The following is a 24,487-nucleotide window of genomic DNA, read 5'->3' on the forward strand; positions in this document are numbered from 1 at the left end:
CCACCCCCATGGGGGGTGATTTCTCGCTTTCTGTCTCTATCTCTCCCTTCTTTCTGGCGTGCACAAGTGCCCTATAGCAAAAACCTCTTAAAAAAAAAAAAAAAAAAAGACCATCACAGAGTAAAGCCAGCAAATGACCTGGACAAATGCGCCCGGGCTGTAGGACCCAGGCCCTCTCCTTCACAATAAAGCCGTGAACTCACAGGGCCTACGCTTATCCAAAGTGAAATATTTACAAGAATTTAATATAACTTAAGAGGAAACCTATCAAATTCATGTTCCATTAAAGGCAAAAATAAAATATGCCAGCACAGGAGCTTCACAGCTGATCAACACGCTCTCTGATAATATAATTCATCAAGTGTTTATTTTTGCCCTAATTCTTCTATGGCTTTAACATGTACTAAAAGACACACATCCGTCCTCACTGCGTTACTAGAAAACTTGTTACTTCCTAGTTACACGCGCAGAACCATTAAGTGAGCAAACCTGTTGCAAACAGCCTAATTGGGACTATTTTAATATATACTTACAAAATTGATCTGACTACCTTGGAGAACTATGCTTGGTTAGTTCAACTGACGATCTGAAACATGGGCATTTGCAACAGCAGCCTTGACTGCCACTCCCAGAGGGCTGAACCCATCACCCAGTAGAAACAACAAATAGAAAGTCTGAAGCTCCGAGAAGAAGGAGGCATCGGCCTTTGCGTACTCCGTGTCTCCATTTCCCAGGACAGAAGCGCTGGCTCGTTAAAAGGGAGGCTCTGTGTTTGTCATCAGCCATCCTCTCTGGTGGCAGCTGTCAAAGCCACTGCGGTGTCCAGGCAAAGCCACATGTCGACTCTCCTGCGAAGAGTGGCAGATGCCAGGCCCTGCCCCAGGTCCACTAGATCAGAATTCTCATGGTTGGAGACTGGCTAGCTACATTTGTCTAAAGTTTGAAAGGCAGTTTTCATAAACAACACGATAAAGAAAAACTACACTGATTTAGTTAAGAGTCAGAGTATGGGGACCAGCAGTTGGCTTAATGGCAGTGTCGCTGGACTCCCATGTGGTCGACCGCGGTTCGAGTCCCGGACCCGGTGGCTTAAACTCACATCGGGCGTGTGTGCGTGCGTGCCCAAGATCCCGAGAGGAGAATGGAGAAGGGATTGCTGTGTGGCCATCCCCCCTGGGGGGTGATTTCTTGCTTTCTTCTCTCTGTGTGTCTGTCTGGAGAGCACACACGCCCTGTAGCAAAAACCTCTCAAAAAAAAGTCAGAGTATGAAAAAAGTGAATTTCATAGCACCTACAAGTTGACATTCATTCACAACACCTCTCAGTGCCCGACTACACGAAGACCTGCGCTAGGGACATGTAAACACATGTCAGTGTCCCCTCCCAAGCTTATGGTCCTCAGGATAGAACAGGACCATCTCTGGAAAAGGCAGCACAGCACGCTCTGGGACAAGATAGGGGATGCCCGGTGGGAGGGTCAGGAACTCCCTGGAAGGGAATGTTTGAAATAAACTCCAACAGGAGTGAAGCCCCATATCTGCCCAAAGGGTGGACGTTGAAGGTAATGCAATTCAGCAGAAATGAAGCTGATTTCGACCACTTACCAACGGCAGTCTCGAGTAACTGCAGCAGGCCCAAGTTAGCTGAGCAGAATTCGGGAGTCATGTATACGATTCGGTACTTGCCTCTGCAAAATCAGACCAATACATAAATAAACGAGAAACAAGAACATACAAGAAGGAAAACGATCACCTTATCAATTAAAAGTAAAATGGAAGTACCTTACAAGTGTTTACACACTGTATTATGACACCTACAGAACCAAGTGGACATTACCGACATGTGGGTGCACATACGGGAACTAAACGTCCTCACGGCGTGTGCGTTCACATACGGGAGCCTCACGGCATGTGCGTCCACATACGGGAGCCTCACGGCATGTGCGTCCACATACGGGAGCCTCACGGCGTGTGCGTCCACATACGGGAGCCTCACGGCGTGTGCGTTCACATACGGGAGCCCCACAGCGTGTGCGTTCACATACGGGACCCTCACAGCGTGTGCGTTCACATACGTGACCCTCACGGCGTGTGCGTTCACATACAGTAACTCTTGGGTTTCTCTTTCATGAATCAAAATAGAAATTGGGGATGCTCCTCAGGGACCCCTCAGTACCAAGGTGACAGGAGTGGGTCCAGAGCGGGGACGACCGTGAGGAGCGCTCAGTTCTAAGGTGACATTGGGAGTGGGTCCGGAGCAGGGACGACCGTGGGGAGCGCTCAGTTCTAAGGTGACATCGAGAGTGGGTCCGGAGTGGGGACGACCGTGGGGAGTGCTCAGTACCAAGGTGACAGGAGTGGGTCCGGAGCAGGGAAGACCGTGGGGAGTGCTCAGTTCTAAGGTGACATCGGGAGTTGGTCTGGAGTGGGGACAACCGTGGGGAGTGCTCAGTTCTAAGGTGACATCGGGAGTGGGTCCGGAGCAGGGACGACCATGGGGAGTGCTCAGTTCTAAGGTGACATCGGGAGTGGGTCCAGAGCGGGGATGACTGTGAGGAGTGCTTAGTTCTAAGGTGACATCAGGAGTGGGTCCGGAGCGGGGAAGACCGTGGGGAGTGCTCAGTTCTAAGGTGACATCGGGAGTGGGTCCGTAGCGGGGAAGACCGTGGGGAGTGCTCAGTTCTAAGGTGACATCGGGAGTGGGTCCAGAGCGGGGATGACTGTGAGGAGTGCTTAGTTCTAAGGTGACATCAGGAGTGGGTCCGGAGCGGGGAAGACCGTGGGGAGTGCTCAGTTCTAAGGTGACATCGGGAGTGGGTCCAGAGTGGGGACGGGGTTGGGTCCAGAGCAGGGACGACCATAGGGGGCGCTTGGTACTTAGGTGGCGTCAGCACCATGGTTACTCCATGCCTTCCGTTCTCCTGCCTAAAACTCGGTGACCGGGGGTCGGAGCCCAGCCTCTCGTCCGGAACCTGGAGGTCTGATCAAGAGACAGCTGACTCTGCGAGCACCAGACCACAACACAGACAAGCAGAGGTGACAGTCACATACTGCAAGGTTTAGGGGTCCCAAAGCTGATTCTGTGACTAGAAAGGTGGGGTGCTCGTCCCTGCAGACAGCAGAGAGGACGCCACGCAGAGAGCACAGGGGAAGCACTGTGACACTCCCAGTCCAACTCTGGCCCCTCCGTCTGGGTGGGCCCACTGCTTTTCAATGGGGTCAAAAACACTCCTTCATCCTCAGCGTAAAATTCAATACCCACTTAACCTCGCTGGGTTTAAGTGCTATTCTCAGCAGAGAAACCCCAACAGAGACGTGTGCCACCAATGTCAGGCCTGGGGCAGCACACTGCAGTCTATTCTCCCCTCTATGACAGAAGACAGATCAAGCTGCATAAAATGAAACTGAGTTTTCTGTAGAAAGAGACTTGAAAATATTCCATCCATTCGGTGAACAAATGTTCAAGTGTCTACTGTGAGCTGACCACTGAGCTTCACAGGAGTCGATGAGGAGCCAACGCAGGCCTTTTACCACAGCACCAACGCAGCTCCGTGACCAACGAGCAATGCTCGGCTGCCCTTCCGCGCTGTGCCACCTTAGGCGGCTGACGTACTCTAGGGTGCCCAGCGTCCTCGGTGGAGACCAGTGAAGGTAATTATAACAACAGCGGATTCTTGAGAAACCCAGACTCAAGGTACGCCCCATCACAGCCCCTGCAAGTATTCTGGCTGAAAGGGTGAAGTGCCCTGGTTGTACAACGGGCCTGGCTAATGCGGTTCTCAGTGAAAACCCCAAAAGAAGACTTGCAGTTCCCAGGTTCAAGGCCTATTCCAGGGCTCTAGTAAGTGAGACCAGCAGGCCAGCCCAGGGCACAGAACAGAGAGCACAGAGGAAAGCCCTGTTACGTCCCGGCCCAGCTCCGGCCTCTCTGTCAGGGCTGGCCCACTGTACCGCAGCAACAGTCCCATCTAGGCAGCCTTTCCCAGCTGCCAGAGGACATGTGCACTTGCCACAGAGACAGAGAGAGCGTGTGCGCGAGCACCCCCGTTTCCCTCATTTCTCCATCCCATCCAACTTGGGGACACATGTGCACACACGAGTGTCCAGAGTGCTTTTCAAGCCTCCAGGGCCAGGGTCTGAACTGTGATGGGCTATGTGGGATCCAGCTCACTCCACCACTAGCTATGGGGCCGGCCTGCAATTTATTTTTTACAAAGGTACAAACATGAGTAGTAGTGGGAGGACAGACTTTTAACAAATGGAGTGGGACCAGCAGATGGTATGATGGTTACATTGCATACTCCATATGGTTGACTGCGGTTCGAGTCCCAGACCAGGCAGCTTGAGACTCACGCTAGGTATGTGGGTGTGCATGCCCCAAATCCTAAGAGGAAAATGGAGGAGAAGGGACTGTGGCGTGGCCATTCCCCCCTGACGGGTGATTCTTGCTTTCTGTCTCTGTCTCTTTCTGTCTCTCTGGCAAGGGCATGAGCCCTATAGCCAAAAATTTCTCTAAGGAAAAAAAGAAAGAGACAAATAAATGGAGCTTAAACACAGCACCGCCTTGTGTGGGAGAAATGCTACGCTCAATGCCTCATACAATACATAAAATTGCCTACAAAGGAGTCACATCTTTAAACACAAAACCAAAAAGTATGAGCCATTTAGGAGAAAATACAGAAGAATATCTTTGTAACCGCGGGTGAGGCAAAGATTTTCTTAAACACGAAACGCAAAATCCATAAACAAATCAATAAACTAAATTTTATCAAAATGAAAACTGTTGCTCCCTAAAAGAACTGTGAAGAGTATGAAAAGAGAAATCATAAACTAAAGTTTGTACAAAATACATCAAATGGAGGGTTTGTATCCAGAATACACAAATGACTGTCAAGACTCAAAGTAATAAAAACTACAGAATAGACAAAAGAGCAGACAAAAGGCACGTCTTCAAAGATGGGCAAGACAGGCAATGTCCACCGGTGCCATGGCGGTTAGGTGACGGACCTCACATGGCCAACCACATGGCTTGAAAAACACCTGGGGCATGTATGGCTCCGTGTCTGTGTTTGCATGTGGCCAAAATCCAGAGAAAGGGCAGGAGGAGAAGGGGCGCGGCAGGAGAAGGGGCCCGGCCAGGCAGGAGGAGAAGGGGCGCGGCAGGCCCGCCCACGCGGTGGAAGGCTGTCTCCCTTCCCTCTGCCTCTCTCTGACACACTCACAATCCCTCCAGCAAATTAAAGCTAAGGGGGAAGAACACAGACAGCTGCTGAGTATGAGAAGATGCTCGATGCCGTGGCCGTCAGAGAAGCAGTCATAACACGACTGTCAGAAACGGCCAGACGGGCCATGCTCAGTAGGGCGCGCAGGGAGCAGCTACGCCTGTCACCCCTGCCAGAGGGAAGTCAGACGCTAAAACCACTCTCAAAACGTGGGAAAGTTTCTTCAAAAGCTAAACATATTACACATGACCCAGTAATTCCACTTCTAAGCATATACGCACGAGCGTCAAAAGCATGTCCAAGGCCCGCCAGTGGCCTGGCAGTTTAGACAGCTGGATCCCACACTACTGGCTACACACTTCGAGCCCCACATCCAGTGGCCTGGAAAACGTGTGTCCAAAATCAAAAGGAGGGCAAAAGGGAGAAGAAGGGATTGTGGTGTGGCCATCCCCGACGGAATGCTCTCTTACTCTCTCTGTGTCTTTGTGGTGAGCACACGTGCCCTATGGAAAAATGTTCAAAAGGAAAACTTATTGGGGTGATGTAGTGGTTAAGACGCTGGACTCCCACATGGCCAAGTGCTAGACCTGGCAGCTTAAAAATTAGGCCGGCACGTGTACTTGCATGCCCAAAATCCCAGGAGGAGAATGGAGGAGAAGGGACTGTGGTGTGGCATCCCCCTGGGGGTGAATTCTCGCTTCTTTTCTCAGTGTTTCTGTCCTCTCTGGCAATCACATGCACTCTATGGCAAAAAAAAAAACTTAAAAAAAAGATAAAGGAAAGCTTTTCAAATTATACATGTTCAGTTCATAAATTCACTGTATGGCAATAAAACCTTATTAAATGTGATTAAAAATATTTCCTAAGGGACCAGCAAATGGCATAATGGTTAGGTCACTGGACTCCCACAGTCGACTGTGGTTCAAGTCCCAGACCCGGTGGCTTAAAACACACTGGGCATGTGTGGGTGCACCCAAGATCCAGAGAGGAGATTGGAGAAGAAGGGACTGCAGTGTGGCCATCCCCCCAGGGGGTGATTTCTCACTTTCTGTTTCTCTGTCTCTCTGGCGAGCCCAAATGCACTACAGTAAAAATCTCTCAAAAAAGAAAAAAATTCCTAAGAAAAGAAAATATTTTCACAAAACTTTTTAAAGGAATGTGCATAGCCGCTGCATTAGTAATAACCCTGAGCTGGAAACAGCTAGGTACCGATCGGTGAGGACACAGAAAACAAACTGTGGCACAACTCAGTGAAATAAGCCACTGCTGCATGCAACGACGTGAAGACTTGAACACACACCCCAGAGCGAGAGGTCTCACACAAGAGCGCACAGCGTGTGGCCCTACCGATCCGGCAGCAGGTACGATTCCTAACAGATCAGCCCAAGCTATGGCAGAAAAGGATCCGAGTCGCCCTGGGACGGAGGGTGCGAGGGCAGACCAGGACGGAGGGACGGAGGGTGCGAGGGTGGACCAGGAGGGGACATGGCGGAGCTCTGCAGAGGGCTGTCGTACTCCCCGCCGTCCAGAGCTCCAGTGACCCGTCCGCACAGCCTCCCGCGCTCTGCGAGCAGGCGTGTGGGCCGTGCAGGGCACTCTAGCTGAGGACAGCACGTGGACGGCAGCCAGTGGGCAGGAGGCCGCAGTGCAGAGACCACCTGAGGCTTTGCCCCAACGTTGGGCAACACGTGACCGCACACACACTCCTGCTTCTGCGCCTCTGAGACGGTACTTCCTGGAAGTATGTCATGGTAGGATGGGGGCAGCAGAAACCTACAGATTCAGACACATTCACTCTCGGAGCGATTTATTAGCCTCGGGGCCTGAATTTCCTCATCTGTAAAACGAGACGGATCCAAGTATCTCTGCAAGTTCTCTGAAACCCAGACTTCGTGATTCTGTGACTACAGTGCCAAGCTGATGGTTCGCAGGTCTACGTCTAACACACTGTGAACGAGCACTTCTGCAAGTAGCATGGGAAGGAAGTCCACTTTAAAGCCACGGACACGTCCGTGCGCGTTAGAAAATGTGTGGTCAGAATTCCCCCACAGCCGTAACACATGGCCACATGGCCAGAAAGTACATAAATACTCACAACTTAATATCTTCAAGAACATTTTGTGACTGTGCTGATCCAAGGAAACAAGCCGGAATGTTGGACATCCTGTAAGAAAGATGAATGTTCTAGTGTGTGCACGCGCCCTAACGACCAACTTCACTCTTTTTTATTTTTAGCGCATTTTGCTATAGGGCACACAAGCTTGCCGAAGAGAAAGAGACAGAGACAGTGAGAGAGAAAGTGAGAAATCAAGCCCCAGGGAGAACGGTCATACTGCAGTCCATTCTCCTCCATTCTCCTCTTGGGATTTTGGGCATGCACGCACACATCTAGTGTACTTTTCAAGCCACCAGATCCAGGACTCGAACCTCAGTCGGCCATATGGGAGTCCAGCAACCTAACCACTATGTCACTTGCTGGTCCACTAACTTCATACTTTTTCCTTTTTTTTTTTTTGTTGAGAGAGAGAGACTTTTTTACTATGGGGCACGTGCACTCACAAGACAGACAGCGAGAAATCACCCCCAGGAAGTGAGGACGGCCACGCCACAATCCCTTCTCCTCTGTTCTCTCAAGATCACGGGCACACAGACGTGCCCAGCAAGGGTTTTAAGCCACCGGGTATGGGACTCAAACTGTGGTCAACCACGTGGGAGTCCAGCGACACAGCCGTGATACCATTTGCTGGCTGCAACGTCACGCTCAGGTAACAGACAAAAGGTAACGTGTGCTCCTCCTCTTTGCGTTCTTCCCTCTTCTTGAAACTCACTGCCTTGATAGACAGATTCCTTCAAAGGCCAAATCAGAAGGCAAGTGTGGAAGGTGGCTCTTTCAGAAAGACTGCAAGCTAAGGTTGAAAAAGTGGACATGGGGACCAGCAGCTGGTGTAATGGTTATGCTGCTGGACTCTCATGTAGTCAACTGGGGTTCAAGTCCTGGAGCCGGTGGCTTAAACTCACAACGGGAGCGTGTGTGTGCGTGCCAAGATCCCGAGGGGAGAATGGAGGAGAAGGGATTGCAGCATGGTCATCCACCCTGGGGGGAGGTTTCTCGCTGTCTTTCTGTCTCTCTGTCTCTGTCTTTCTGGCGAGTACACGTACCCTATAGCAAAAACCTCTCCAAAAAAATAAATACATAAAAAGTGCACCTATCTTTCGCAGATTATATACTTACATGTGTACACTTGATAACAAGCTAACGAGCAAAGGTAAGAGAAAAAGAACTGTCAGTGTACACTGGAATTAGGTAATCATGCTGGTTTCGGAACTTTTGTCAAAACTACTCGCAGCTTTGAATTACAGTGAGAACTCAAAAAAATAAGCTCTTCCACTAGAGAGTCATTTCATGGCAGTGGAGATAAAGCGGCACATGCAGAGATGCAGTACTGCCAACTGACAGACATGCAAACCAGCGTCTTTCACAGGATGGAATACAGGGGTGTGGCAATGGAGGCGTCACTCACGCGAGCTGAAGCACCTGGTCCTCCATCAAGGCGATCAGAGGGGAGATGACGACACCGAGCCTGCCTTCATACACAGGTGGGTACTGGAAGCACAGGCTCTTCCCATACCCTCGGAACAGAAATCACACACGGCGAAATGAAAATGAGGCCGGAGAGCCCGGTTTCTTCTTAGAATGTGCTGGGAGCGCTGAAGGCTGTTACTAAAGGCTAGCTTCCTCAAGGCTAACCTATGCACGAACCTGAACGTCTAGTCTGTCTGCTCTCCTCTGTATTATATACCACTTGCATTTATATTTTGAGAACTTAGTAAGAGATTAAGCATTTTGAACCCCTTTAAATTTTATTTTTTAAAGATTAGGTTATCTGCCCAAGTACAACTTACCAGTTGCCATGACAACAACATTATCTCTTCTTTCCTCCAACACTGAATGAATCACTTTCCACTGAACCCTTGAAGGTAAAAGGCAAAAAGCTATTTTATTAATAAGAAACTTAAAAAACAAGTTAAAACCCATTTAATTTCTCCACTTTATCTAAAAGAATCTCTGTCACGTTGTCAAGCTTCATGTGACTGTGTGTGAATTTCGGATCTCTAACAGACCCATTTGGTCAAGCTCTCCTTCAAGCTGACTGGGTAACTAGAGTTTCCATACATCGAAAGTACGAAATAAATTCCAAGCCTCATACTAGCTATCCAAAGGAACTGATGTTTCACCATGAATAACAAGCCCCCCAGGGGTGGTGACTGAGAAGGTGGCCGAGGACCAGGGAGCTCTGTCACTGCTGCAATACCCCCGCCCCCCAAGTAAGGGTCCAGATGACGTGTACACTCCAGACTTGCTAATGCGCATCTAGCTTTACAGACACTGTCAGGCCGAAGGGAAAAACTATCAGTATTTAACGCCAGTCAATTACTTCTACGAGAAAGTACTCGGGGGACACAATGTTGTCTGCAATGGACCCCAAGCTGCTTTTAATACGTCAGTGGATCAATGACAGGATAGAGACAGGTACATGATGAAGCAAGAGCAGCGAGATGGTGTAGCCTAGATCGCAGGAACGCAGGCATTCCCAGCACAAGAAAGAAAAAGTCTTAAAACTTTACTATAGCTTAGAAAATTTTAATGAAATGTCAAAGGAAAAAAAGTCAATTGGAGAGGTGGTCTCCTGGTTTACTGATTGACGTCCCATTCTTATCTGAGTGCTGGCTACACTGGAAGCTCGGTTTATGAAAATTATTGGTCTGAACGTTTATGCGCATTTTCCTGTATGTAACACACACTTAAGTAAAACATTTTAAGATCAAAAGAAAAAACAGTTTGGGACCAGCAGTTAGCATAATGGCTATGTTGCTGAACTCCCATGTAGTCGATCACGGTTTGAGTCCCGGACCCGATGGCTTAAATTCACACCGGGAGCATGTGCATGTGTGCCCAAGATCCCGAGAGGAGAATGGAGAAGGGATTGCAGCGTGGCCATACCTCCTGGGAAGTGATTTCTCGCTTTTTGTCTCTGTCTTTCTGGCAAGCGCACGCGCCCTGTAGCAAAAATCTCTCCAAAAAAAAGAAAAAGAAAAAAAGGCTTCAGTGGATAGTATTTTAAAATTTCAGAATGGATAAAAATCCAGCATAGATTTTCGTATTCTTAATTACTTTTATGAAAATTGAAATTTTACTTGTCTCAAATCTCATTTTTATTCATCTCATTTTAGACTTAAAAATATGCCCCTCAGATGAAACCATGCTTTGCGTCTGTCAAACAGAAAGGATGCACGCTGCTCTGCGAGCCGACATCATCACAGAGTTCTCTGCAGCCCAGTTCGTGTCCTGCCCTCAAGAATGAGAGATGCAGACAGAGGAGGGAAAGGAAAGTGGGTTTGCTAGAGAAGATTCTAACTGGCAGGCCGGAGAGAGAGTTGCCGGGGTTTCTAGGTAGAGAAACTGTGGTTTTGGACCGTGAATTTTAAATCACTGTGACTAAGCTCAAACACATCTTTACTGATCAAAATACAAACCATACAATCAACACATTTTTGTCAACAAAAAATAAATTTGTTTACTCCTGCAGTGTAAAAAGTCATGCTCTGGGATTCGATGAACTCTTGGAGAACATTTTCTGCAGCGGGCTGGATGTGGATAAAAGCTGTCAAGGTGCTTGCAAAAGCGGTGGTCCACTGGTGAGGGGGCAGATGGCTGTGATAGACGAGGACAGACCTCGTGGTCCAATTCGCTCGACTTCTGAAACGGCGGGTCGCGTGCCAGGCCGCTGCTGTGAAGAACTGGGCCCTTGCTGCTGACCGACGCCAGCGAAGGCGTGGCCGTTCCCAGGGCATCGCAATTGCTGAGCATCTCTCTCGTATGCCGATGGCTGTGCTGGGATGGAGAAAGCTGACGCAGTGGCCAGCAGGGCACCCAGGGCGACACCTTCCTCGTTCCAAGTGTGACTTCGGGATGTGCCCTGGGGTTTCTTTCTGGTCCAACCGCTGGGCTGTTCGTCGCTCCTTACCACATAAAATCCACTTTTTGTGGCACATCGCACTCCGATCAAGAAATGGCTCGCACTTGTTGCACAAGATAAGACACTTCAAAAACCATTTTTTCCCTCATTTCTCAGTCAGCTCACGAGGCACCCACTTATCGTGCTTTCCCCTTCCAATCTGCTTCAAGCACCAAACAACTGTAGAATGGTCAACGCTGAGTTCAACATCTCGTGAACTTGTACGGGGTCAGCTTGGAGGACTGCTCTCGGCTGGCTGCTGTTGACTTTCCGGCCAGCCACGACGCTGCTCACCTAGAGCTCTGCCCTTTGTGAAGTGCCTTGTACCCACTGCACTGCGCATGCACTGGCCAGTCGGATCAGGGCGCTGTTGACATTCCGAGTTGTCTCTGCTGAATTACAATCCAGTTTGAACAAGAATAAGAAGATCACTCAAACTTTTCTGTCTAGCATCATTCCCATAGTCTAAGCAGCCATAAGTCATTAGCAAAACATAACGGAACGTGCGGTAAAGTGAGGTGCAGCATGCCCACTCCTTCACAGTTGTGTTCCGACACCCAATGGCGAATTTCAACAAGGTCAAACCACGCTTCTGCATACCTTAGTCTGGACAAAAAGCTGGCCTTTCTGTAGTGGAGGTCAGCATCGTTTGCTCGTTTTCTATCTGATAATCAGTGACGTGTCGCTAAACTTTTCTGTGGGGTCAGTGGAGTATGAAGATCTGTATTCTTTGTCTGGAGTCTGCTGATCCCACGGGCCCAGGATCCCTGAGAACATTTTTTAAGTGCTGCAGGACAGACTTACAGAAAGCTGTGGTCAGGTCTGAAAACATCCAGCTGCAATGACCCCACCGTGGCCCTTCCTCTACCTCAGGGACTGTCCTTATCTCTGATCTCATTCCCCCTCTCTGCAGAGGGGTCCCTAACCGTCCTTGGAGATTTGGGACAATGACAGTTCTGGCAGCTTCCTGCTGGAATGGGACATTGGAGGGAGATGACAGGCAATGACCCTCCACAAAGACTTACCCAAAGGCCCAGGATAGAGTGTGGGGAGTTCTCATTCAAGGGCTCATTTCAAGCACTGTTTGCAGTTTGGTGGAATCTCAGTGAGAAGAAATAAGTTTAGTAAGCAAGCTTGTTAATTCAGGGAGCAAAAAGGAGTATTAGAACAAGGGCGAGGGGTCCTAATTCTGAAGATCGCCAATCAGGTCACTGGAAAGGCATGACGAGGTACATATTTCATCTCATTTTCAGATGTCATCAATATAAGAATGAGTTTGCTCATAATTATCAGTGATTGTTTTGTTTTGGGGTTTTTGAGAGATTTTTGCTATAGGGGATGTGAGCTTGCTGGAGACAGAGAGGAAAAGTGATAAACCACCCCCAGGGGGTTTAGCCTCACCTCAATCCCTTCTCCTCCACTCTCCTCTCAGCATTCTGGACATCAACTACATGCACTCACTGTGAGTTTCAAGCCGCTGGGTCCAGGACTCAAACCGTGGTAGACCACATGGGAGTCCAGCACCTCAACCTCTATGCCACCCGCTGTCCCCATCAGTGATACTGACACAACACATTTGAGGGAATTCTGGATATCCTAGGTTACAACAAAAGCAACTGTGGCCCGGTAGGCCAAGATGTCAGATGGTCTCTCATTTAACCCTCGATTTACGGCAACTAATGCAAAACTGTGTCAAAGGTTTTAGAGAACAAGGAGGCTGATCCCATGGTTCCCACTGCTGCCCGTGGCTAAGCCAGGTCCAGGCAGAAAAGCCGGAGCCTCTGCACTTGACCCCGGCACACAGGAGCGCCGCCATCGGGGCCACCTCACCCCGGCACACAGGAGCGCCGCCATCAGGGCTACCTCACCCCGGCACACAGGAGCACCGCCATCAGGGCCACCTCACCCCGGCACAAAGGAGCACCGCCATCGGGGCCACCTCACCCCGGCACAAAGGAGCACCGTCACCGCCATCAGGGCAGGTGCATCCTTGGGTGGGGCCTGTTTTGAGGAGCAGGAGCTGGAGAAATCATAGCTACCTCGCTGCTGGCACGTAGCCCCACTAGACAGTGGGCTATGAGTGCGCAGTAGGACCCCACAGTGAGGACCAGCCATCAGGCAGAGGCAGAAGAATTACAGGCAGCATCACTGCTGTGGAATCAGCACGTGGATAGCGAGCGACAGGAGTGCAACTGAAACACAGCATCAGGAGGGGACGGTACGGAGAGCAACGAGGCCGTGTGGGCGGGAGGTCGAGCTGGAATGAACTTTCCTAGAGGAGGTGCATAGGTCGTAGTAACCAGAGACTATAAAGGCTTCAAGTTGTCTCATTCTGGAATTCTTCTGGGTCCTGTCTTACTCCTAAGAGACTGTGTTACAGTACTCCGTCTGTGTTCATACTACAGTGTACACAGAAGCAAGATTGGCTAAAGGTAATACAAACTGAGCGTATTCAAAAGTTGTTACCAGGGACCAGCAGGTGGCATAATGGCTGTTGTTGGACTCCCATGTGGTCGACTGTGGTTCAAGTCCCGGACCCAGTGGCTTAAAACTCACACCAGGCACGTGTGTGTGCGTGCCCAAGATCCCAAGAGGAGAATGGAGGAGAAGGGATTGCGGCATGGCCATCCCCCTGGGGGGGGTGATATCTTGCTTTCTGTCTCTCTGTCTCTCTCTGGCTGGCAAATGCACGTAACCTATAGCAGAAAAAAAAAAACCTCTCCCCTCAAAAAAGTTACCTGCTTTTCTTTGGAGAGTTACGTGGGACAAGCATTATATGTAACAGTGTCTACGATGGCATTTTTGAACTGAATGCAGCCGTGAGTGCCAGCATCTGACCAGTCACTTTGGGTCAGTCCTGTGGAGAAGTTATGGTTGCCCAGTGTGATGGACCTGACAGCCTAACCATGGTATCTTTAGGGCCTACCTTTGGATTATTTGGGGACCTTCTGTCCAGTACACGGGGCCTCTCAGAGCAATTACTAAAACAAGACAGATTTAGAGGGCTTCCTACTTTGTCATGAATTTGAGAGCTAAAAAAAGACATGGACTAGTTATTGTGATCAGAGAAAGCCAATCAGCAACAGTATGTGAGCAGCCAAGAGCACCACTGCAGGGCAGTGGTCGACTGTGGTTCAAGTCCCGGACCCAGTGGCTTAAAACTCACACCAGGCACGTGTGTGTGCGTGCCCAAGATCCAAAGAGGAGAATGGAGGAGAAGGGATTGCGGCATGGCCATCCCCCTGGGGGGGGTGATATCTTGCTTTCTGTCTCTCTGTCTCTCTCTGGCTGGCAAATGCACGTAACCTATAGCAGAAAAAAAAAAACCTCTCCCCTCAAAAAAGTTACCTGCTTTTCTTTGGAGAGTTACGTGGGACAAGCATTATATGTAACAGTGTCTACGATGGCATTTTTGAACTGAATGCAGCCGTGAGTGCCAGCATCTGACCAGTCACTTTGGGTCAGTCCTGTGGAGAAGTTATGGTTGCCCAGTGTGATGGACCTGACAGCCTAACCATGGTATCTTTAGGGCCTACCTTTGGATTATTTGGGGACCTTCTGTCCAGTACACGGGGCCTCTCAGAGCAATTACTAAAACAAGACAGATTTAGAGGGCTTCCTACTTTGTCATGAATTTGAGAGCTAAAAAAAGACATGGACTAGTTATTGTGATCAGAGAAAGCCAATCAGCAACAGTATGTGAGCAGCCAAGAGCACCACTGCAGGGCAGTCCGAAGACTCGCCTTGTAACCGTCCTTCCAGAAGACCCAGAACAAGCCCTTCAGTGGCATTTGGTTGGTATGGAAAGGAATACATTTGGAGAGAGAAAGCATATGAAAGAAACTTGATATACAGTATTCCTTAGCTGGTTAGTAAGGTTTATTTTTGAAAAGTAATTAAAGGTCTCTGATGGGTTCACGGGCATGCATGGATTCCTCACTTGGAGGGGAACTGGGATCTTCCAGCTCAGGTGGAAGTCAGCGCAATGGATCCAGAAGTCCAGTCAGGCACTGACCCAGCGGGAATGGACGACACTGCCGACTAGGCCCATTCTCAGAGGGCTCTCGGGCAGGGGGATAGAGGGAAGAGCCCTCATCAGCACTGAAGTGCGTAGGGGCGCTGATTCTCTCGTTTGCATCTCTGAGGGTTGTAGAAGAGTCTGCTGGAATTTTACCTAGGAAGTGGTCTGTTTCATTAAAGCAGAGAGTTCTGCATCAAGACCACTTCTTAGGAACAGGCACCCGTACACTTCATACGGGCTTACGCCTGGTTACAGGGTTCCTTCTCACGTGAATTAAGGCTACAGGGAGAAGGTAAGTTCAGGGGATTGAGTCTCTAGGGATACTGTCTTGGGTGTCTTTTTAAATTGTCATTTGTCTTTTCTGCCTCTCCTGAGGATTAGGGTCTCGAAGCACAGTGGAGAAGGCAGTTAAATCCCCTCCCCGCTCTCCCCCAGGATCTGAGGCACACATGCACATGCCCAACATCACTTTCAAGCTGCCAGGTCCAAGGGGCAGTCAAGCGCCTAGACCACCATGCCACCTGCTGGCCCCAGGGAAGTTTGGACGAGTAGCGGTGAGAGCTCGGATCACTTTCCCCTGGTTTGTCAGACGTCAAGTTGATCTCTACAAAGGGAAGAAGACTGCTTGTCGGGTACCACAAGAATAGTCCCCACACAAGGGCAGGGTCTCACCTAGAAGAGGAGCTGAGCTCTTGGGCATGACTAGGACATGTGACTCAATCAAAGGCTGTCCCAGGGGCAGCCGAGAGGCTGGGAGAGATAGCAGGTCAAGGGTTTTCCTGGCGTACTCCCTACTGTCCTGTTACGGAGGAGAGGGGTCCAGGAAAAGAAAGAGGAATGAATCTATGGCTCCCACGTCGAAGAGGAAGTTTACTTTTTATCTTTCTACTTCAAAAATTACCCAGGGCTCCTAAGTGGTTATAGAAGCTGGTGTTAAAAGGTGAGCCTGAGAGGGAGTTCCCAGGACCCATCAGTTTGTTTCAACCATCTGAGGCAGGATCAATCCCGGAGACCTCTGATTCTGAGGGTACGTCTACTTTCCAATGGTTGGCCTGGCAACGAGGGCAGGGCTGGGAGGTTCTCTTCTCTCTTCAGCACGTTCTCATGGAAGACGTCCAGGTTGACTGCCCCGACGAGACGGAGGCCACTGGTGGGCTACCACGAGCACGTCCGTCTTGTCTCTCTGCGTTCTCTCCTTCCCTGGTTCTCTCCTTGGCCCCGATCACAGGAGACGGAAGTGGCTGCCTTTAAGAGGCTCTCTAAAGTACTGCTTGGCCCTGTGGCTCGTCTTGGTCATCCTCCACAAATGCCGGGCAGAGTGGGTCATGAGTTCGCCTTTCAGCATTAACTGCCCCTCTGGAGGGTCTAGGAAAGAACAGTATGCTTAATTACAGCTTCTCTGAGTCTCTCCAAAAGGCAAAAGGACTTTCATCTTTGTCATGATCTATCATGGACAATTTGGAATAACCCAAGGGTTCAGTTCAGGTCCTCTGTAGCCCCTCCAGTCTACAGACCTAGAAGGCCTTCTGTCTCTATCTGCTCATGGGAGACGCATCGACCACTGTGGGTCAGCCATGGGTACAGCTTGGTCTCCAGCAGGACAAGGCTCCTGGGACAGGCTTTCTCCTCTCATCCCCACAGGAGACACCCACACATTTCCCAAGACCGCAGCTGCGTGTGAACAGAAGTGCCCGCTTTAGCAACACCACAGCCTCTCCCCATGACAGCTCAAAGGCCTCGTGAGCCTCTGGGATGGCTTACGTACTGGTCAGGGTCATCTGAGAAGTCTCCTAAATCAGTCTTAATGTGTCTCAGATACTGCAAAGAAAACGGAACTTGAACTCGAATGGGTCCAGATTCTCTAGCTGGAATTTCTTGCAGTGGGAGGAGATAGTGGGCCGTGGGCTAGTTGGGTACACTGAAGTCTGGGCCATCCGTTTTTGCAGATAAGGAGAGCAGGAGGGTGTCCTGGGGTTTGAATCCTTGGCTCATCGATTTGGGGAGGTGGCTGTGGTCGCCTGGGCAATAGGGGACTTGGGGGATGACGGCTAGGGATGAGGGGTCGACTTGGCCATTTTTAGAAAGATCAGGGTGAACGTTCAGGGGAAAATGTCTGAATGTATGCCACTTCAGGCCGTGTGCCCGGCCGGCAGCAGGAGAGCCAACTGTGTAACGGCGTCACGGGACTTCCTTCGGGGCCATGTCTCCCACTGTCTAGTTTGTATTGCTCACGCCTGGTATGAAAGAAAATCAGACATTTCTTCTTCAGATTTGGAGGCCAAACAAGTCCCGGTGTTTGAGAATCCACCCCGCAGGGTCCCTGCAAAGAGGGTTGTTACGGTCTGCAACGAGAGAGAGAAACGCATCGTCAGCCCCACCGCCCAGCCACGGGGCAGCCCCCCTAACCCCGTGGAGCAGGACGCGCACGCGGACAGGGACACCAGGCACCGGCTCCTACCTGCCCCGGCCCACATCTGGGACAGGGCAGAAGGGATCTCTCTCCAGCCTGGATTAGAGTCGGATCTAATTTTGCCCAGGCCCAATTAATTTTTTTGTAAATGGAACTGAAAGCCCTTGCTAATGTAGCTGTTATCTGTCTTAGCGCTACGACAGATAAAGATGGACTTACGCCTGGTGGCCATGTTGCATGTTGAAGTAGCTGGTGGCCAAATTGACCGTCAAACCCATACTGTGCCCAACTCTAGTCGCTCTTATGTTCCACAAAGGAGTTAAGACCATAAAGCTGGGAGGAATCTCCTGCTTCCAGTAGACTTCAAATTAGTCCACTTCCATTAAACAGAAGGTAATGGTAGGCCACCAGCTTCTCTTGGGACCAAGGAAGAATGCATCTCATTAAATGCCTCCAAATAGTAACTAGAAACGGCTTCTGAGAGGGGCTTAGAACTGGGGCTAAGGGATTCCTAAAGACCTCTGGGATTGGTGTTTGAATGGCTGTCTCAACGTTCTCGTCGACTAAGCTACACCAACTACATGGTGAGGGGAAGGAGTCCCTGTAATCCCTTAACTATGTGACGAGGGCTCTGTGGTATATTTCAGAGAGCAAGTTACGAATACCCTGGAAATCTAAAAGAGAGGGAAGGAAGCAGGACTCGCCTCCTGTCAGTGCCTCTGGCGAGTCTAAGGGAAGGACCTGGCCCAGGATGGCCAGCCTTGGAGGCTGAGGGAGGCAGCAAATGAGAAGAGCTGAAGAGAGGGAAGGAAGCTGTCCCAGTGCCTCAGCAGCTGGGGTGGGCTCTGGGTCTCAGGACCTTCAGGACTCACCAGGGGCAGCCCTGGCTGTGCAGTACCAACCGCCCCGAGATCATTTGCTCTCCCTGGCAGTGGTAAAGTTACGAGGGAAGCTGAGCACAGTCCGCCCAGCGCCCCCAGCCGTGGGAGTCAGTGGGGCACTTCTCGGCAAGCCTGTCCCCTGGGCCTGAAGACTAGTCGCCACACCGCTGCCTTTAGCTGGCCGACAGAGGCCTGGTGAGAAGTGGATGGCAACGCTGAGATGGGGAAAGGCACAAAGGGGCCCTTCACTCACCTCTGGAGAAGTAGGTCCCGAGGCGCCTGCAAACTCTACTTCGGAGTTTCCCACCGTCCGGCTCGTGTCCCGCCATCAGGAACAGCGGGGACAGAGAAGGTAAAGCAAAGCAGAGTTTATTACAGGAGGAAGCTCCCAATGGGGGTCCTGAAAGAGGGTCGCCAGAGTGGGCTTCTATCTGGGGCTGGTGCGTCCTCGTCTGGGAAGAGCTTGGCTTCCTGTGGCGGCCAGACCCTATGTCCCTGTTCTCTTCACCAGTAACCACCGTGATGTATGGTGCGAGTTTTCCATAATCATCTGCATTCTGTCTGGAGCCTGGTGAGGCCGTGAGCCCAAGATTCCTGAGCCGTCACTTCCAATGCCACAGGGCAGAGTTAGAGCCATGCTCAGGGAGGCAAACTGCAGCACAGGCCTCCACGACCTCCAAGCTCGTCTGCCTCCCCACCTCCTTGACCACGAGCTTGTCCGCCTCCCCACCTCCCCAGCCTCCGAACTGGTCCGCCTCCCCATCTCCCCGACCACGAGCTCGTCCACCTCCCCACCTCCCCACCTCCCCAACCTCCGAACTGATCCGCCTCCCCATCTCCCCGACCACGAACTCGTCCACCTCCCCACCTCCCCAACCTCCGAACTGGTTCACCTCCCCACCTCCCCGATCACGAGCTCGTCCACCTCCCCACCTCCCCGCCTCTCCAACCTCTGAGCTGGTCCGCCTCCCCACCTCCCCGACCACGAGCTCGTCCACCTCCCCATCTCCGCAGCCTCCGAACTGGTCCGCCTCCCCATCTCCCCGACCACGAGCTCGTCCACCTCCCCACCTCCCCGCCTCTCCAACCTCTGAGCTGGTCCGCCTCCCCACCTCCCCGACCACGAGCTCGTCCCTTCCCCTTCCCACGGCCGTCTGGTACACTGACATCTTTGGACAACACGATGCACAAAACCAACAGGCACGCACTTAAGAACGAGTCACTGCTGGGGTATGGGGTAAAACTCACCTACTCGTACACTTAAATTAGCCTCTACATAAAACCACTCTGTAAGAGGAAAACGCCTTTTTCTCACTTACAAAAACAACTGGCAGAAATTAATTTTATGTATTACTTCAAAATAATTCTGGGACCAGCAGTTAGCGTAATGGCTATGTCACTGGACTCCCACGTAGTCAACCGCGGTTTGAGTCCCGGACCCGGTGGCTTAAACTCATACCAGGCACGTGTGCATGTGTGCCCAAAATCCCGAGAGGAGAATGGAGGAGAAGGGATTGCAGCGTCGCCATCCCCTCTGGGGGGTGATTTCTCGCTTTCTGTCTCTCTGTCTCTCTCTGTCTGGTGAGCGCACACGCCCTATGGCAAAAACCTCTCCAAAAAAATAATAATAATAATAATCTTGTAATCACATATAGGAAACAGTGTGGCCTACGCAACAATAATAGTCAATGGATTATCTGCCTTTTCTCGTCTGTGAAGAAGACACTAAACGTGAATTTAGTTAATGGAGTTTATACTCACAGTTTAAAACTGGAATGGCCAAAGAAGGTCTTGAGGCAAGTAATTTGTTCAGCGCTGGGTCCTGGCAACGAATGGTCTTAACATAAAATAAAATGGGCATTTATGTGCAAGCAGGAATACAACAGACTAGAGGCTACAGAAGTTAATAAGATGACTCTGTCAGCTCCCTTAAAGAGCACAGTAACGAGACACTAGCTCACACCTTCTGTCTTCATTTCAAAGCCTCATCCTCTGGGTCCCAGTCACGACCAGGCAAACTCTGCTCACTACTAGACTTGGCGGTGGACCCGGGGCGGTTCTCGCCTTGCCAACATGACACAAATGCCGATGTTTGGAACCAGCTCCATTACTGAACTCTAACATTTACAACAACCCGGCGAGCACCCCGCTTCCAGACCGTCTCGTAACACTATAGACCATCACCTGAGGATAGTCAGAATTACACCGCATCACGGATGAAGTCCATGAAGACAAAGTCGTGTCAGCTCCCACTCCACCACACCCGTGCCGATCTCCAACAGCCTTGTGCAGTAGTGCCGCCTTGGCTCCCTGCCGCCACTCACCACTCACGCGCAAGCCGACAGGCCATGGGCAGCCAGGGGGCAAGGCACAGAAAAGATAGTTCACCACTCAACAAAGGTACAGTACTTCTCAGCTTCACCCCGACTACACAGAAAAGCAAGCTGATTCTGGAGAGATGTCTGTAATGTTCACAACATAAATGCTTTCCACCTATAAATGTGTTTTAGAACGTCCCCTCCCCCCATCACGGGTGAAGTGGGGCCGTGCAAGGTTCTCCTGTGCGAGAGTAAGCCACAATCTGCCACAAGTCTGTGAGGAGGTGCATCTGACAGGTGCTTTAGCACAGCTGCCACAGCCGAAGGCTAGCGCTGCTGGTGATCTGACACTGTGCTCACTCCAACACGAAGCTCTGAGGAGCAGCCGCTCTGTGCCCACGTAATGCGGTCACCTAAGTGGGAGTACTTAGTGATTTCTGCGGCTGACATTACGATAGCAGAGCACAAAATACAGGGTGAAGGGCTTCAGGGTGCACGCTTACCTAACGACACAGTACTTCTGTTACTGCATCCCTATAAACAGTGACGCCATCACTCTAGTTCTACGAACAGTGAGCCTGGTACCCCAGTTCTATAAACAGTAACCCTCTTAATCTAGATCTATAGACAGTAACCTGTCACCCTAATACTATACACAGTAACCCTTTTCATCTAGTTCTATAAACAGTAACACCGATACCCTAGTCCTATAGATAATAACATCATTACTCCAGTTCTATAAACAGTAACACCAGTACTCTAGTCCTATAGACAGTAACGCCATTACCCTAGTTCTATAAACAGTAACTGGTACTCTAGTCCTATAGACAGTAACGTCATTACTCCAGTCCTATAGACAGTAACCCTGTTACTCTAGTCCTATAGACAGTAACATCATTACTCCAGTTCTATAGACAGTAACCCTGTTACTCTAGTCCTATAGACAGTAACATCATTACTCCAGTTCTATGAACAGTAACACAATTACTCTAGTCCTATAGACAGTAACATCATTACTCCAGTTCTATAGACAGTAACCCTGTTACTCTAGTTCTATAAACAGTAACATCATTACTCTAGTTCTATAAACAGTAACATCATTACTCCAGTTCCATAGACAGTAACCCTGTTACTCTAGTCCTATAAACAGTAACATCATTACTCCAGTCCTATAGACAGTAACCCTGTTACTCTAGTTCTATAAACAGTAACATCATTACTCCAGTTCCATAGACAGTAACCCTGTTACTCTAGTCCTATAGACAGTAACATCATTACTCCAGTTCTATGAACAGTAACACCATTACTCTAGTCCTATAGACAGTAACATCATTACTCTAGTTCTATAAACAGTAACCCTGTTACTCTAGTTCCATAAACAGTAACACCGTTACTCTATTTCTATAAACAGTTAACACTGGTATTGTAGGTCTACAGACAGTAACACCACGACTATTTCATAAAGAGTTACTCTATTTCTATAAATAGTAACACCATAACCATTTCTTTTCTTTTTTTGGAGAGATTGCTATAGGGCAAATGCACTTGGCAGAAAGAGAGACACAGAGACAAAAAGTGTAGTTCCATAAACAGTAAAAATGTGATTATTTCTATAAACAGCAACCCTGTGCTATGTGAAGGCAGAAGCACTGAGGAAGTTAGTGGCAGGTTTGCAACACCCAGTGCTAACTCTACACTGTGCAATCCCTGACCTCCCAACATTTAAAACCGGGAGCACTGAGGAAGTCAGTGGCAGGTATGCAACACCCAGTGCTAACTCTACACTGTGCAATCCTTGACCTCCCAACATTTAAAACGGGACCCCTCAGTAAGGCCCGCGGCAGGCATGAGAGGTGTGTCGTGTCAGGGCTTACCCTTGTCATCTTCCTCTTCCTCTGTGACAGCTGCACTTTCATCTTCGTCATGCTCCACAGGAGGACCCAGGTTTCTTTCCATTTTTAAGCACTTAGAATGAAATGGTTCTGCCTTGCCACTGTTCAGGTCTTCTAAAGACTGAAAAGTTTAGGGACCAGCAGTTAGCATAATGGCTATGTCGCTGAACTTCCATGTAGTCGACCGCGGTTCAAGTCCCAGACCCGGTGGCTTAAACTCACTCCGGGTGCGTGTGTATGAGTGACCAAGATCCTGAGAGGAGAATGGAGGAGAATGGATTGCAGCGTGGCCATCCCCCATGGAGGGTGATTTCTCGCTTTCTATCTCTCTGTCTGTCTCTGTCTTTCTGGTGAGCGCATGCGCCCTATAGCAAAAACCTCTTAAAGAATAAAAAATAAAATAAAATAATCTCTTTGACCAAACACAGGCGGAGTATTATAAACAGGGCCAGGAATTTTCTCAGAGTCAGCTGACACACCAGCAATACCACACAAGAACACATGTGCTAGGACCAGCAGATGGAGTAATGGCTATGTAGCTGGACTCCCATGTAGTTGACCGCAGTGCGAGTCCTGGACCCAGTGGCTTAAACTCATACCGGGCGCATGCGTGTGCGTGCCCAAGATCGCGAGAGGAGAATGGAGAAGGGATTGCGGGTATGGTCATCCCCCCAGGAGGTGATTTCTCACTTTCTGTCTCTCTGTCTCTCTTTCTGGTGAGCGCACGCATTTTATAGCAAAAACCTCTCAAAAAAAAAAAAAAAGAAACAGAAACAGAGCACCTGTGCTTGCTCAGGGAAGGCTCGGAAGGTGCACGGCCAGCTCGGTAACAGCACGTGCTGAAGCACCACGGGGAGAACAAGCATAAACTAAATCGTCATGTGAAGCATCCTCTGTCATTGTACTTCAATGTTTCCGCATCTCAAGCAGTAAATATGCATTTTAGTGTGTTTCAATGAACCTCTCTCATCACTATCAGGCTAAGTACTCTGGTCTACCACTACTATTACCTGGTGTTTATCAACACCTTACTAAATGCCAGACTCGGAGTGACCTTTGTGAGCAATAGCCCAGATACAAGCAGGGTAAAGGGGCCGGCTGGTGGCGCAGGGGAGAGGCAGCCGACCTGGAGACTGGAGGTGGGGGAGGAACAGAAAATACATAAGTTATAAAGTGCTACTTTCTACTTCGATAACAGATTACAACTAAAGCACTAAGCCATTAGAAAATTGTAGATTAGTACAAAATATCCACAGTAATAGTACGAAAGTAAAGAATACTGAACGTACATAAAGGAACTTCCAGACAGAAGCGGATACGTGTGGACAGGAAGCAAGAGGAGCCCAGGTCAAGGCAGGGCGCATAAGCACAACTCACAAGCCAGGAAAGACGAAAAGTGACATGAGGAGGAACACGCAAAATTCCAAAATGAGTACGTTACTTCTAAAACGTTGTTCATAGACCACCCACAGGCATAAAAGTGAACTGGGAAACATGAAACATAACACCAGGGACCAGCAGTTGGCGTAATGGCTATGTCACTGGACTCCCACGTGGTCAACCGCGGTCCAAGTCCCGGACCCAGTGGCTTAACCTCACACCGGGCGCGTGTGCGTGCGTGCCCAAGATCCTAAGAGGAGAATGGAGGAGAAGGGATTGCGGCGTGGCCATCCTCCCTGGAGGGTGATTTCTCGCTTTCTGTCTGTCTCTGTCTGGCGAGCGCACAC

General features: G+C 49.9%; 1 protein-coding gene across 1 annotated transcript in view; it reads right to left on the minus strand.

Moving 5' to 3' along the window:
• Nucleotides 1-24,487, minus strand: part of WRN (WRN RecQ like helicase) — a 124,040-nt gene that overhangs the window by 61,564 nt on the left and 37,989 nt on the right. The window contains exons 13-18 of the mRNA XM_027767765.1: nt 22,743-22,881; nt 20,312-20,387; nt 9,125-9,192; nt 8,743-8,851; nt 7,317-7,385; nt 1,605-1,687 (exon numbers count right to left, since the gene is read on the minus strand). Of these exons, the coding sequence (XP_027623566.1) occupies nt 1,605-1,687; nt 7,317-7,385; nt 8,743-8,851; nt 9,125-9,192; nt 20,312-20,387; nt 22,743-22,881 (544 nt within the window). The remainder of the gene's footprint in view (nt 1-1,604; nt 1,688-7,316; nt 7,386-8,742; nt 8,852-9,124; nt 9,193-20,311; nt 20,388-22,742; nt 22,882-24,487) is intronic.

The sequence above is a fragment of the Tupaia chinensis genome, unplaced genomic scaffold (assembly GCF_000334495.1).
Source record: "Tupaia chinensis unplaced genomic scaffold, TupChi_1.0 Scaffold144602_1, whole genome shotgun sequence".
Taxonomy (NCBI): domain Eukaryota; kingdom Metazoa; phylum Chordata; class Mammalia; order Scandentia; family Tupaiidae; genus Tupaia; species Tupaia belangeri.